The sequence below is a fragment of the Schistocerca serialis genome, chromosome 1 (genome assembly GCF_023864345.2).
Source record: "Schistocerca serialis cubense isolate TAMUIC-IGC-003099 chromosome 1, iqSchSeri2.2, whole genome shotgun sequence".
Lineage (NCBI taxonomy): Eukaryota > Metazoa > Arthropoda > Insecta > Orthoptera > Acrididae > Schistocerca > Schistocerca serialis.
This window is the reverse complement of record NC_064638.1, coordinates 904854284-904870397: the sequence shown is the minus strand read 5'-3', so window position 1 is coordinate 904870397 and position 16114 is coordinate 904854284. Positions and strand designations below refer to the sequence as shown.

The following is a 16114-nucleotide window of genomic DNA, read 5'->3' as shown; positions in this document are numbered from 1 at the left end:
AAAAAATAGTAGTTTCACTTTCTGCGACGAGATGAACATATGGCGCTGTAAGGTGTCAGAATGTGGTGCAGATGCACGAAAAGGAGAGAAACGATCAAATGCGTGAAAATTGTGGTTTTACCAAGTGTATTAGGATATGGTTATACGTTACAACATGTGTTCTCTGTGGTCTCCTGAATCAGCAACGTCCTGCATCCGTAACATGGCATGGTGGACAGTTACGCATAGCATATCCGGTGTAGTCAGAGTTTCGTAATGTATGCTATCGTTCAGATCATGAAGAGTCTGGTTACATCCCTGTCAGACAGGACCTGTCAGATATCCCCATGCAGATTTAGGGTGTGGGATCTGGATGGCCACACAGTCACATAAGGTGAGTGCAGTGGACATCCCTGCACAAATGCTAGGTGGAGTAGAACCCCATACGCGAAAGTTCTGTGCATTAACTGGACCATGCAGAGTAAAATGGGCCTTTTATATCCAAAGGATATTCACTGGCCACATGTCATCCATTTTCATGACTGCCAAAAAAGGATAGGAAAGTCACAGCGTTGCAGCTTATCTTGGGACTTCATTTGATGCACATTCTGAATCTTATAAAATGCGCCGCAAAACCTTTTGAACTGTTGACGTGCTGAGAGACAATCCCTGTGACACAGCTCGAGCACTGACTGCAGAATTTGAGGGAGGTTCTGCACGGTCGGCTGTAATTACAGAAACTTCATCAACTGCCATGGGAACGGGCCCTCTCACACTCCCTGCTGCACCAATTATTTCACCTCTTTCTTCAAATTTATTGATTGTGTTCTTTAACCCATCTATTGTCACGAGACCATTTCGCACCTGTTTCTGTCGGCAATATTCCCGCAATGAAGCGCTGCTATTATACCAACAGACATTTCACAAATGGAAGCAAAACACGTCGCCTAGCGACAATCAGCATATTGTCCAGAAAACGGGAAACTTTTCACATTCTGATTGCTTACAGCGCCATAGTTTCACCTAGTGGCAGAAAGTGGAACTATTATTTTTTCAGCATACTCCGCAAGGGCAGCGGTTAACGAATATATCTACGATGTTTCAGTGTCCTGCAGTGTATACAGCCCCCACTGCAGCTCTCGAAACACAGTCAGTTTAATTACATTAGTGGCCATTAAAATTGCTACACCACGAAGATGACGTGCTACAGACGCTAAATGTAACCGAGAGGAAGAAGATGCTGTGATATGCAAATGATTAGCTTTTCAGAGGATTGACACAAGGTTGGCGCCGGTGGCGACATCTACAACGTGCTGACATGAGGAAAGTTTCCAACCGATTTCTCATACACAAACAGCAGTTGACCGGCGTTGCTTGGTGAAACGTTGTTGTGATGCCTCGTCTAAGAAGGAGAAATGCGTGCCATCATGTTTCCGAGTTTGATAAAGGTGGATTGTAGCCTATCGCGATTGCGGTTTATCGTATCGACACATTGCTGCTCGCTTTGGTCAAGATCAAACGACTATTAGCAGAACATGGAATCGGTGGGTTCAGGAAGGTAATACGGAACGCCGTGCTGGATCCCAACGGCCTCGTATCACTAGCAGTCGAGATGAGAGGCATCCTATCCGCATGGCTGTAACGGATCGTGCAGCCACGTCTCGATCCCTGAGTCAACAGATGGGGACGTTTGGAAGACAACAACCATCTGCACGAACAGTTCGACGACGTTTGCAGCAGCATGGACTATCAGCTCGGAGACCATGGCTGCGGTTACCCTTGACGCTGCATCACAGACAGGAGCGCCTGCGATGCTGTACTCAACGACGAACCTGGGAGCACGAATGGCAAAACGTCATTTTTTCGGTCTAATCCAGATTCTGTTTACAACATCATGATGGTCGCATCCGTGTTTGGCAACATCGCGGTGAACGCACATTGGAAGCTTATTTTCTTCATCGCCATACTGGCGTATCACTCGGCGTGATGGTAAGGGTTGCCATCGGTTACACGTCTCGGTCACCTCTTGTTCGCATTGACAGCACTTTGAACAGTGGTCGTTACATTTCAGATGTCTTACGACCCGTGGGCTCCACCCTTCATTCGATCCCTGCGAAACCCTGCATTTCTGCAGGATAATGCACGACCGCATGTTGCAGGTCCTGTACGGGTCTTTCTGGATACAGAAAATGTTCGACTGCTGCCCTGGCCAGCACGTTCTCCAGATCTCTCACGAATTTAAAACGTCTGGTCAATGGTGGCCAGCAACTGGTTTCGTCGCAATACCCCAGTCACTACTCTTGATGAACTGTGGTATCGTGTTGAGGCTGCATGGGCAGCTGTACCTCTACACGCCATACAAGCTCTGATAGACTCAATGTCCAGGCGTATGAAGGCCGTTATTACGTTCAAATGGCTCAAATGGCTCTGAGCACTATGGGACTTAACATCTGTGGTCATCAGTCCCCTAGAACGTAGAACTACTTAAACCTAACTAACCTAAGGACATCACACACATCCATGCACGAGGCAAGATTCGAACCTGCGACCGTAGCGGTCACGCGGTTCCAGACTGAAGCGCCTAGAACCGCACGGCCACACCGGCCGGCGCCGTTATTACGGCCAGAGGTTGTTCTGGGTACTGATTTCTCAGGATCTATGCACCCAAATTGCGTGAAAATGTAATCGCATGTCAGTTCTAGTATAATATATTTGTCCAATGAATACACGTTTATCATCTGCATGTTTTCTTGGTGTAGCAATTTTAATGGCCAGTAGTGTATATGCGACTAGTTTTAATACCTTCCAGTCCATTCTCTTCTACGACTGTGACTTATTCGTCTTCCCCGCCCTACTTCGCCATCCCTCTTACACCTTCCTTTAGTCGAACCTCTTTTATTTCGTTCGTAACAAAAACACAGCGCCACGGAAAGGGGCTCAGAACACGCGCCCTGGCAGCCGTGCCCTAGTTGCGGCACTGCCACTGTGGTGTAGGGAAGTGTGGTGTAGCTACGTGTAGTGCGGTGGCGGTGGCGCTCACCACTGGCGGTCGACGGCGAGGCAGAGGGCGTGCGGCGCGGGCGGCAGCTCGCCGTCGAAGAGCGCGAGGCTGGCGGCGTCGCAGTCCTGCGGCGGGTCGCCGCCCGCGTGGAACTTGAGCAGCGCCAGCCAGACGCGCCGGCCGGGCGGCGCGCGCACCGCGTAGCGGCAGGTGGCGCCGCGCGGCAGCGAGTGCCGGGGCGCCTCCAGCCAGCCGCGCCACGGCGGGCCCTCCACCGAGAACTCGCACCGCTTGTTGCGCACGTACGTCCACGACTGCTGCGGCACGTACCGCACCTGCAACGCAGCCGCCGCACGCTCACTCCCACTCTGACGAGGGAAGGTCACGGTAGTTGCCGCAGGGAACGGAACAGAATTATTTTTGATTTTAAACTGACTAGAAAGAAAAACTGCAATGCACAGTTGTTTCATGTGTTGAGCGGTACTTAAGATAGGTAAATAAATTAGTGAAATCAATGTGAAGTGAAGTAGAAATTAGAAAATAAATGAAAAACTTAGTTTAATTTAGAAGAGTTACACACTGGCAAACAGCGGGCAGAGCAGCAGTGGCAACTGCCGGCGCTTGACAGTCGGCACGTTCAGGAGAAGCCATCGCCCTCCCCACATAAGCGGAAGCTGTCGATTCAGCCGTCAGGGCATTGCCCGACCGGCTCTCGTGTTTCTCAATTGTCACATGTAATCAAAGGCCCTCGCCTACATTCCAAGAGCCGACGTTAAGAAGATTCTTCAAGAAGCTTTTCAACGTGACAGAAGAGGCCATGACCGTGAAGTCGTTCACCTCCAGTGAACTGAAGTAAATAAACAAGCGAGATGCAGTGGGCCCGACAGTAGTTTTCAGTTCAGTTTCGGTTCGAGTTCAGTTCCAGTACAGTTCAGTCGATGCTGAAGACCGTCATGCAGGAAGAGACTACATCGTACACAGAAGCACCAAGTTTGCCGCTGTAATGGAATAGCAAGCAGCAGCCTCGCCGCCGGAAGACAGAAGTTAGGCCTTCCCCCGCCGCACCGCTCCGCTGGCCGACTCACAACACAGACTCACGTGGCCGCATAGAGAAGAGAAGCACTGCGACGCCACATCCAAGGTATCACCATCCGATTCACGACTTTATTCTCAATAATTAAATGGGCCATCTCACGATGCGCGTCTCCAGTGAACTGGACGAAACAGCGACACGAGATACACACTGCCAGGCGTAATCAGACGCCACCGCTCACGCAGCAGAAGGCTTCGCAAACGACACAGCTGCCGCTCTCGCAGCCAGAACAATCCAATAAGGAAACTATTGTACAAATCTTTCAATAAAAGTTATCTTATGTAAAAATGCTGTTTCATTCTACCTCATACCCGAACCAAGGAAGAACCCACACTGCCCACATGTTGTTAAGAGAGAAAAAGTAATTTATTTAGTGTTTTTTACCCTGACATAATGCTTTAGAATCAAATGCCCTTTGCAGTAATTCTCATCCTGACAATTGACTAGCATGAAAAGAGGTTACCCAATTACAAATGAACAACGTAAGAGCATATGGACTATGAGACCAATTGTGTGATTGGATTGAAGAGTTCCTAGAAAACAGAACGCAGCATGTCATTATCAATGGAGAGAAGTCTTCTGAAGTAAGAGTGATTTCAGTTGTGCCGCAGGGGAGTGTCGTAGGACTGTTGCTATTCACAATATACATAAATGAGCTTGTGGATGACATCGGAAGTTCACTGAGGCTTTTTGCGGATGATGCTGTGGTATATCGAGAGGTTGTAACAATGGAAAATTGTACTGAAATGCTGGAGGATCTGCAACGAATTGACGCATGGTGCAGGGAATCGCAATTGAATCTCAATGTAGACAAGTGTAATGTGCTGTGAATACATAGAAAGAAAGATCCTTTATCATTTAGCTACAATATGGTAGGTAAGCAACTGGAAGCAGTTAATTCCATAAATTATCTGGGAGTAGGCATCAGGAGTGATCTAAAATGGAATGACTATATAAAATTAATCGTCGGTATAGCAGATGACAGACTGAGATTCATTGGAACAATCCTAAGGAAATGCAGTCCGGAAACAAAGGAAGTAGGTTACAGTACACTTGTTCGCCCATTGCTTGAATATTCCTCAGCAGTGTGGAATCCGTACCAGATATGGTTGATAGAAAATATAGAGAAGATCCAACGGAGAGCAGCGTGCTTCGTTACAGGATCATTTAGTAATCGCGAAAGCGTTACGGAAATGATAGATAAACTCCAGTGGAAGACTTTGCAGGAGAGATGCTCAGTAGCTCGATACGGGCTTTTGTTGAAGTTTCGAGAACATACCTTCACCGAGGAGTCAAGCAGTACATTGCTCCCTCCTACGTATATCTCGCGAAGAGACCATTAGGATTAGAGCCCACACAGAGGCATACCGACAATCTTTCTTTTCACAAACAATACGAGGCTGAAATAGAAGGGAGAACTGATAGAGGTACTCAAAGTACCCTTCGCCACACACCGTCAGGTGGCTTGCGGAGTATGGATGTAGATGTAGATGGGGGTAGATAGAGGGAGGAGCAGGGGGGCGATGATAGGTTTCCCCTTTTTACTAGAACCATCCGTTTACGTGTCGCACTGCAAGCACCAAAGTGGTCACGGCACATTAGATCTGCATGTTAGAGTAGATCAGATTATCTTTGACAACGAAGATGCCACATTTATTTACACTGACCTGTTCTCCAGGCTGACCAATACAGCCATCCGCACAAGCGGATTCAATATATTATATGCTGGGATTCGATCAGCTCTTTTCTCACCCTCCAAGCTCTTTATCCCGTCCACTCTCTGGTCACCAGATTCCGGACTGCCTCCACATGCTCCACTTGGGGAGGGGGGCATCACTGTGGCGTTCCTCTGGACCCCACTGCATGTTAGCATACGTGGTAAAGAGGCAGTCGATATAGCGGCCAAGGCTGCAGTCTCTCTTCCTCGGCCCGCTGTTCGTATGGTTCCCTTTGCCGATCTATAGAGCGTTTTATGTCGTCGTGTTGCGCTTTTATGGCACATACGTTTGTCTGCTCTTCCCGATAATAAATTACGGGACATAAAACCTTTTCCCTGTGCTTGGACCTCTTCCTTCCGGCCTCTTCGTTGGGAGGAGGTAATTTTAAGTAGACTCCGGATTGGGCACTGTCTTTTTAGCCATCGACATCTTTTAGGTGGTGATCCTCCCCCGCTTTGTCCTCACTGCGATCAACCGTGGACGGTGAGCCACCTTTTACTTCAGTGCCCCTATTTTAATCCACTACGAGCCAGTTTACAGCTGTCGCCTGATATATCTTCCCTTTTAGCAGATCACACCCGCTCAGGCGATCGCGTCCTTGAATTTACCAGTGCCAGTGAGATGACATAGGTCATTTGAAGCTCTATCCGGGAAAAACAACCCCCCTTCAATAGCAGTTTTCTAAGATTCCATTCCGTTTTCAGTTTCCCTCTTTCTTGAGTTCGGCTCCCATTGCTGCTGATTTAAATTTCTGTTTTTTTTACCCTTCACTAAGCCACAGAACGGGCGCTTATGACCGTAGCAGTTTTGTGCCCTAAAACCATAAAAAGAAACGAGACAATTAGTAGCTGCGAAACTATTGGTGAAGTGCTTTGGTACTCTAGAAGATGCACCTACAGAAGGAGAGTAACAGTTGAGTAACAGTTGAGAGAAGAGGATGCTGTACCAGTAGAGGTTACTACACACCTAATAGATAAAAAGGCATCAGATGAAGAAAAATGATAGTGCCTTGGCAGCGAGGGATGAAGCAATGTCACCATTGGTTGATTTCTAGGGAATTAGCTGTTCGTCTTATTAGCAATCGCCTCCAAGAAAACGAACGAAGTTTCCAGAAGGACACCTGACAGCTGCGTACAAGATACGGACGGAAACATCAAGGGAAAAAGGTGGAAACGTTGAGCCTTCCCGCTTGTATTGTCCTGGAGTAGCAACTGATATGAGACCGCACCTGAAAATTACAACAGTTTTGGCACAGAAAAGGATAATAAAGAGCAGGACTGTGTTATAAAACTCTGAAAACAGTCTAAAACAACGTCATTCGTCAAACTCAAAAACTCTGAAGAACATGAAAGATCATGAATTGCGTGATAATTTTTTATCAAATAAATAGCGAAACGCAATAATGTGAGTACATGTCTGCACACTAACACTCTGGACACTGGGCCACACAATTCACTGTAGTTCAAAACTTCCAGCTAGTGGATAAAGAAATTTAAATGGAAGAATAACATTGCCTGTCGCAAAGTATCGCACAAAGTTAGCAGCGGTTAATAGAAGGGAATGGCGATAGTCAACAAAGAGCTTATCAGTTCATGAGGGAAACCAGGTTTCTCTTTGAGAAAAAACGTCTCTCGCCCGACCAAGTAATTAGTGCCAATCAATCAAGATTTGATAAAGAGTTACGACCTGGACGGACTCTCGCATTGAAGGGAAGCGAGGATGTCTTTTCAGCGGCTGCATCCATAGCGACAACGACAGACACTTATAGAATAATGCTTTGGATTGTGATGGATGCTACCCCATTTTTATGTTCTTGAATCGTACTCCACTGGTCATTTTCTGGAAAATGTGGATATAAATCTACTGAACATCAAGCTTTAGCAAGCAAATATAACGATTAGGAATTTAAGAGGTTTCCTACAAGTAATGTTGGCAGATATACAAGAAAAAACTGAAGCCCTTCTTTCGGTTGACTCCTGGTCAGCCGACAGAGACAACGAACTATGCAACTCTAAAGTTCGTGAAGGCGTTGAACAAATCAAGAAACTGATCGCAGCAAATCGCACAGGCATTGTTCAACCCGCTGAAGTCTTCTTCGTCCGTCCACAGAAAAATTTTGTGAAATTTATCACGGACACAAATATGGTATCTTCTGACAACGACAATAACTTATAGCATAGAGACCACTTCTGACGCCTTCAGTCGTTTGTGTATATCCAGTTTTCGGCGGTACCACCGTCCAAATTATTCAAGGTTGCATTTTTTAATGCGGCTACACGAAAAACGTCCCTGTTGTATGACAAATATCCTTGAATACAGCTTTGAAGAAAGATTAACGGAAGAGTGTTTCATTGAGAAGTGTGACCAACCTGCTTTCATCAAATGTGCACACTGCGAGAACTGTCTATGCGTTCGCCATGCTGATATTGCTGACCTGCGTATTTTTTACCTGCAGTAATGTAATCAAGTAAGTAAACTCTGTTACAGAGTGTTACATGTCATATTATTGACTACTTGCCACAAATAATCCATTTTCGTAATAAATCATTCACACTTACATTATTGTCATCGTAGATTTGAGGGCTGGTATCTCCTGCTCTGATAGTTCACAACAGTTACAATATTTACGATATATGCATTTTTGTTGCTCTGTTAACTGCGCTATGTATTAATATAATTTACGCTACAATATATCGTGTCCTTTCCTTGTGAGAACACCACACAGAGAATCAGTCGCGGGCATTTTTAGGGTTCCATGCCTCAATCGGTAAAAACGGAACCATTATAGAATTGCTTTGTTGTCTGTCTGTCTGTCTGTATGTCTTGCCCACTGTTAGGAAACCTTTTTCTCAGGAACATGTAGACGTATCAAGCTCAACTTTATGGCACATGTTACGGTCTGTGCTCCCACACCGGCGTAAAAAATTTAGGTTTCTAAGTCAATGCAATCAAAAGCCTCAGTCTATTGTGTCATACATTTTGATATTTGAAAACTCACACATCAAAGCCTGTACGGTGCTTCCCGTTGACATAGGCTCATGAAATTTGCCAGGAGGCAAGGATTTCACAGTAAAAATAAAGAAAAAACCTAAAGACTGTTAATTTATAATTATAAAACAAAAAATTCTTTCATCGTTTTTTATCAGTCTATCCGTTCCTCCGTCCGTCTGTTATGAGTATTTTTGTCTGGAACACATTTGCGTATCAAGTTCATCTTTATATCACATAGTAAGGTCTATGGTCCATTGTCGAACGAAGAAATTTTAAGCTTCCAAGTCAATGCAGTAAAACCTTTCGGCCATTTATGTCACATATTTTGAAACTCGAAAACTCACTCATCAAAGTCCCGTTGACCTGGAGTGATGAAATTTGGCAATAAACAAATTTTCACATTGAAAATACAAGAAAAAAACAGAAAATTGTTAATTAGTCATATCACACGAAACACTTTTTTTGTCATTTTTTATCCATCTTTTTGTTTGTTTGTCTCTTAAGACTCCTTTTTCTCTGGAACCAGATGGCGTATCAAGGTCAAAGTTATGTCACATATTAAGATATATGGTCCCTTGGTAGTATAAAAAATTTAAGTTTCTAAGTCAATGCAATTAAAATTCGGCCCTTTATGTCACATATTCTGATACTCGAAAACTCACACGTCAAAACCTATAGGGTGCTTCCCGTTGATATGGAAAAATGAAATTTGGCAAGAAGAGAGGTTTCACAATAAAAGTAAAGGAAAATATCTGAAAATTGTTGATTTGTAACTACACAGCAAAAAAATCTTTTGCCAGTTTTATCCGTATGTCTCTTTCTCTGTCCATATGTCTAGATCCATTTTCTCTGGAACATGTTGGCGTATCAAGTTCAAATTTATGTCACATACTTAAGTCTATGGTCCCTGGGAGGTGAAGAAATTTTAAGCTTCTAAGTCAATGCAATCAAAACATCCGGCCATTTATGTCACGTATTTTTATACTGGAAAACACAGTCATCAAAATTAATAAGATGTTCCTGGTTATTGTGCCGTGGTCGAATGGATTTCACATTTAAACCCAACGTTTTGTCACCGTCTGCGAAGGACAGTTTTCAAGGAGGATGATAGCTTCTTTGGGTGTCTGATTCGCACCCTGCCTCGCTAATCTCAATCGGACACTCAAAGAAGCTACGCTCCCCCTTGAAAATGTCCTCCGCAGGTGGGGAGGAAACCTTAGACTTAAATGTGAAATCCAATCGACCATGGCACAATATCGTGGAACACCTTACTAATTGTGACACTTCTGGGCGTGGAGTTTCAATGTTACTCATCAAAGCCTCAGTGATCTGGAATCATGAAATTTGGCAAGAAAAATTTTTCAAACTGCAAATAAAGGAAAAAAAATCCGAAAATTGTTAATTTGTAATTATAGAGCAAAAGAAGTTTGTCACTTTATCGATCTGTCTGTCTGTTCGCTTTTTAAGACTTCTTTTCGTCTGGAACCGGTTGGCATTCAACTTCAAATTGGATCTCATATTTTAAGGTATATGGTCCCTTTGCAGTGTCAAAAATTTAATCTTCTAAGTCATCGCGCTGAAAAGATTCCGCTATTTATGTCACAAATCTTGAAACTCGCAAACTCACTTATCAATACATATAGCATACTTCCCTTTGACCTAGAATTATGAAATTCGGCAGGAACGAGATTTTCACATTACAAGTAAAGGAAAAAGTTCTAAAATGATTACTTTGTAATTTGTATTTTTGGCTCAGACACTGGTAGTTCGGGCAATAAGTGGTGTAACTTCGCGAACCTTTTGTCGACCCCTGTTCACTAGCATGGGTACATTGCCCTTTCAATGTATGTATTCTTTACTGTCGATTCTTCTTAACAACATCAGCTTATCCCCAAGAGATAGAAACTTCCACTCAGTCACTCAGTTAATGCTAGGCAGAAATCCAATACGCATTTCGATCGCATTTCCTTAACTCTTGTGCAGAAAGGTGTGCAGTATACTGCTGCATCCATTTTCAATAAGCTGCCACAAGAATTCAGAAATTTTAGCAGTACTCCACGCGCTTTCAAATTGAAATTGAAGAGTTTCCTCATGGGTCTGTCTTTCTATTGTGTTGAGGTGCTCCTTGAAAAGTTAAGCTGATTCCTATGTCATATTGGTAATTACGTTTACTTAAACGTATGGGTTGATATTTTTTGGGTTCATAAACATTTCATTTTATCTGTTATTACTTTTATGTCGTAATTTCATGTACTGACACGTTCCACGACCTTGGAGATCTGTTGCTCAATTTGGTCCTAAGGAACTAGACGTGTAAATAAATAAATAAATAAAATCAAAAATATTTTGTGACTTTTTTATCCGTCTGTCTCTCTGTCCGTCTTCCGCCCGTCTTTTAAGACCCCTTTTCCTCTGGAACAGGTTGGCATATCAAGTTTAGATTTATGTCACATACTATAGTCCTCTGGCGACGTAAAATTTTAAATTTCTAAGTCAGTGCAACCAAAAGATTCGGTCATTTATGTCACATATTTTGATACTCGCAGACTCAGACATCAAAACATATAGGGTATACTTCCCGGTGACCTAGAACCATGAAAATATGCAAGAAGTAACGTTTCACACAACAAATAAAGTAAAAACTTTGAAACTTTTGAAGTTGCATTTATATGACACAAGAAATATCTTTTTACCGTTTGAATATATGTTGCATTAATCATCTGTGAAAAGCGTAATAGAAGAACATTACTACATGCAAACATAAAATGTAAGTTGCTGTCATGTTTTAGTAAACAAACAAAAATGTTTTATTAAATCTTCTCTCTCTACATATATAAATTGAAGTCCCCTTCTCGCTTCTTTTTGTATGTCCGGGCTAACCTGAGGAACTACTGTAGAGATTTTGATACGGTCTTGGACTTCTCCGGGACTAATATCCTGCCAGTACCGATATCGATAGCAGACAAAAATCACTGCGATTCTCGATTCCCAGGATGGATGAACTATATACAGGGTGTCCCATTTATCTTGACCACCCTAAATAACTGTTTGTACGGATGCAAATTACAAAATGTTTCAAGCAAATGTTCTTTAGCCGTCAGGGGAACATCAATTTGCATGATTGCCTTCGTTGTAGCTTTGTTTTTTGTTTTTTACAAAGATGTGAACAGTGGTATGACTTTTTTAAATGGCAGCCTGTATTTTTTATTCGGTAATTCATTTCCTCTCCTAAAGACCTATTCAAAAATGTACCACGGTGTACCATTCACTGAAACACAACGTTATTAATTACATAACACAACGTGGACTTTGAGCTCGGGATCAAAAACTCGTCCACTTGCTGGAGTTGTCAGAAAACAAACGAACACCAAGTAAAAACATAACACAAAATTGACTTTGGCTCAAAGGTGCTGAAAGTGGTGACCCTGGGCACCGATACTTTGGTGCACTCGTACATGAGTGCACCAGTATATCGGTGTCCGAAGTCACCACTTCGAGCAACTTGAAATGTTCTACTCCTGGGCAATGGTACAGGAGAGTCAAAGTCAATTTTGTGTTATGTTTTTACTTGGTTTTCATTTGTTTTCTGACAACTCCAGCAAGTGGACGAGTTTGTGATTCCGGGCTCAAAGTCAATGTTGAGTTATGTAATTAATAACGTTGCGTTTAAGTGAATGGTACACAGTGTACAGGGTGCCATTAAAAAAAGTCATAGCGCTGTTCACATCATTGTAAAAAAAAAACAAAGCTACAACGAAGGCAATCATGCAAATTGATGTTCCCCTGAAGGCTAAAGCACATTTGCTTGAAACATTTTGTAATTATCATCTGGACAAACAGTTATGTTAAAAAACGCAGACTGAAATGTAAAATCTGGTGTACTATCTTTCTTAAAATTGATCAAGTCTAAAATAAGTCTGGGCTCTTGAGGAGCCAAGGTGGAAATTCGCTCCAACCTCGATGTAAAACACTAAGACCGGCCACACTCATCTCTAAAAGGCAATCATTTACTTAAATCCCTTAGGGCCGCCTCGTTCGTCTTTGCCTATTACGAAAAATCCTTTCTATTGGATGCCGAGCTATGGTATGCTACATAGGTGTGTATGGTATGCACAGTGGTTTATACGCCTCACACAGGCCCAATGTAGCCGTCACCTGATGTGAAGTGGCGGTTCACCTACCTCTACACAAAAGGCGGCTTTTTACTATGGTGAGAGGATTACCCGTATTGTGATGCTTGTGGCGTGCAAATATCTGTACGCTATATTTTAACAGAGTGCATTTTATACCGTGATGCCAGGGCAGAAGCCTAGACTGGTGGGGATCTGCCCTCTATTTTTAGTTGATGATAAGACGATTGTGACTCAGGTTTTAAAGTTCTGATATGTGTTCTGACTCTGGCGTAAGCTTTTAGGCTGGAGGTTGCGGGCATTCAAATAGAAAAAATGAGGTATAGTGGTGGCCCTCAACTACGTACTCTCAGACTCAGAGATGAAATATTAAAAGTTTTGGCTGGTTTCGTTGTCTAGGGACTGGGATACGTAGTTGCCGCATTACAGGCCAAATGCTGCTGAGTGTACAGTATACAATATGAATATACAAATGAATCGAATGGTCGAAGGCTCCTACCACTTGGCAATTGCGAATTTTGATTGTTATATAGATATTTATAAATGAAAGATTGACAATTAAATAAAATCTGCAAGTACTATTTCAACGTCTTTAAATGATGATTACGATAGCAGAAGCATATTTAAAAATGCCCTTTATTACTATAAAACACTTACTGGTGTCGATGGTGCAGCAATTACATAAAATATAAGTAGAATAACAGGGAAACAATAGATTCCTACTTCGCGTAGTTAGTTATGAACAGCAACATAGCTCTCGAGATATTCACTTCTAAATGCATACTACGTCTTCACTGCAGAAGCCACGAAATTCTCACAAGTGCACAAGTAGGCACTACGAAATATTTCTATCTCCCACAACCATACGCAAACTGCTCCACTCTCCAACTCTTTCTCGCGACCATGCGTCCGTCGCGCCGTACTGTCCAGAACTGCCCGTGTCCTGTGCGACTGTCCCTCGCGCTGCACTGTTCAGAACTGCCCCCTCCCGCACTTCCATACAGTCTCTCCACGTGTTCTTTTTGGAAACGATCACTGTGATTGGCTAGAGCGCCACTTTGACCTCCCATAACTCATACAGTATTCAAGTTATACGCCTGTAATTTATACCAATTTAGGTTTACACTAATAGCATTCTAAAGACACATCGATAGACAAAATCGGATGAACCGTTTAGATTTTGCAAAATCGTTGCTGGGTGTTACTTCCATAATTTATCTTCAGATACTAAACTTTAAACTAATAAAGATACTGAAAATCTGATTACACCATCAGAATCGTCGTGCAAATAATGGTAATGTACATGTTTCTTTTTGAGGTATCATCTGAGTACTAGTAATTTCTATACGAACTGTAAAATATCTGCCATTAAGGTTTCACAAAGTCCGCCATCCTTGGCACTCCCGGCCTGTCTGCTTCATCGACACAGTGTCACCAAGGAATTCCCAGCCACGCTGTGGCTGGACCACGCGCTGGGGCTACCCCTCTTGCCCGGCACCACGCGGTCGGCCTACCGAACGGCCACGCCAACTCCGAACTTAGAATATTTTCAGGGAACCACAACTCGCCCGTTACCTCACAAGGTTTTAGTGTGTTGTAGGGTGACTGGTTTATTATTCTTTATTCTTGCGATCAGCCAGCCACGTCCATCTGTTTTATTGTTTAAACTTCTTCTACCTCTTTCTTTCTTTCTAGTGAATGATTTAATATTGGCGTATTACTTCATTAGGTGCTTCTGTTCGGGTTGACATACAGTTTTACATATTTTGCTACTTTTAGTTTCCCTGCTGTTTTACACTCCTGTTTAGTGTATTTTACCAATGCTCGTCTCCAACTGTTTTCGGGCAGGCGCTGAAGATCTTGCTGTTGTGGGCCCATACCAAAATATACACCCATCCACATCCATCGTTGAATTTTGGTAATTAATTTTATAACACACAAGACTAGAAAAAATGCACCGTAAACTGCGGCTCTTAAGTGAATACCTTAAGAGCTATGAGCACTTGTTCAGTAAAAGAGGCATGTTTCACTATAGAGAAGATAAAAAGGTGTTCATAGCTCTGAAGGTATGCACTTTAGAGCTCATGTTTACAGAACATTTTGTCTTGCTTTGATCCTTAGCAATTCCTCCCAGAGCATGGATAGGAAAGAATTTGCAGTAGGAGAAATTTTTTTCACAGTATTGACGGTTAGTAAGTGTTCATAGTTCTTTAGATACGCAGTTTAGAGACCATGTTTACTGAGACATGGTTCTTTCTGGTGTCTTGTACTTTGAACTTCATGTGCTTGCGCCATTAATTATGGTACACCCTGTATAAAAGAAAATTCGGTTCATCGTGTTCACGAATGAAATGTAATAGCTTTAGTCTTTAGACTATAATAACAACGATTAATACATACGTTAATGAGGCAAGGTGGCATTTTCTTATCAAAACACCTCAGCCTGTAGCTAATACACTACTGGCCATTAAAATTGCTACACCAAGAAGAAATGTAGATGATAAACGGGTATTCATTGGACAAATATATTATACTAGAACTGACGTGTCACTACATTTTCACGCAATTTGGGTGCATAGATCCTGAGAAATCAGTACCCAGAACAACCACCTCTGGCCGTTGTAACGGCCTTGATACGCCTGGGCATTGAGTCAAACAGAGCTTGGATGGCGTGTACAGGTACAACTGCCCATGCAGCTTCAACACGATACCACAGTCCATCAAGAGTAGTGACGCGTATTATGACGAGCCAGTTGCTCGGCCACCATTGACCAAATGTTTTCAACTGATAATAAATCTGGAGAATGTGCTGGCCAGGGCAGCAGTCGAACACTTTCTGTATCCAGAAAGGCCCGTACAGGACCTGCAACATGCGGTCGTGCATTATCCTGCTGAAATGTAGGGTTTCGCAGGGATCGAATGAAGGATAGAACCACGGGACCTAACACATGTGAAATGTAACGTCCACTGTTCAAAGTGCCGTTAATGCGAACAAGAGGTGACCGAGACATGTAACCAATGGCACCCCATACCATCAGGTTGGGTGATACGCCTGTATGGCGAAGACGAATACACGCTTCCAATGTGCGTTCACCGCGATGTCGCCAAACACGGATGCGACCATCATGATGCAGTAAACAGAACCTGCATTCATCCGAAAAAATGACGTTTTGCCATTCGTGCACCCAGGTTCGTCGTTGAG

At 43.1% G+C, this 16114-nt stretch overlaps 1 protein-coding gene across 1 annotated transcript in view; it reads right to left on the bottom strand.

Annotated features, from left to right (window-relative positions):
- Positions 1 to 16114, bottom strand: part of LOC126445065 (uncharacterized) — a 406008-nt gene that overhangs the window by 114471 nt on the left and 275423 nt on the right. The window contains exon 6 of the mRNA XM_050090970.1: positions 3020 to 3315. Coding sequence (XP_049946927.1) covers positions 3020 to 3315 — 296 coding nt within the window. The remainder of the gene's footprint in view (positions 1 to 3019; positions 3316 to 16114) is intronic.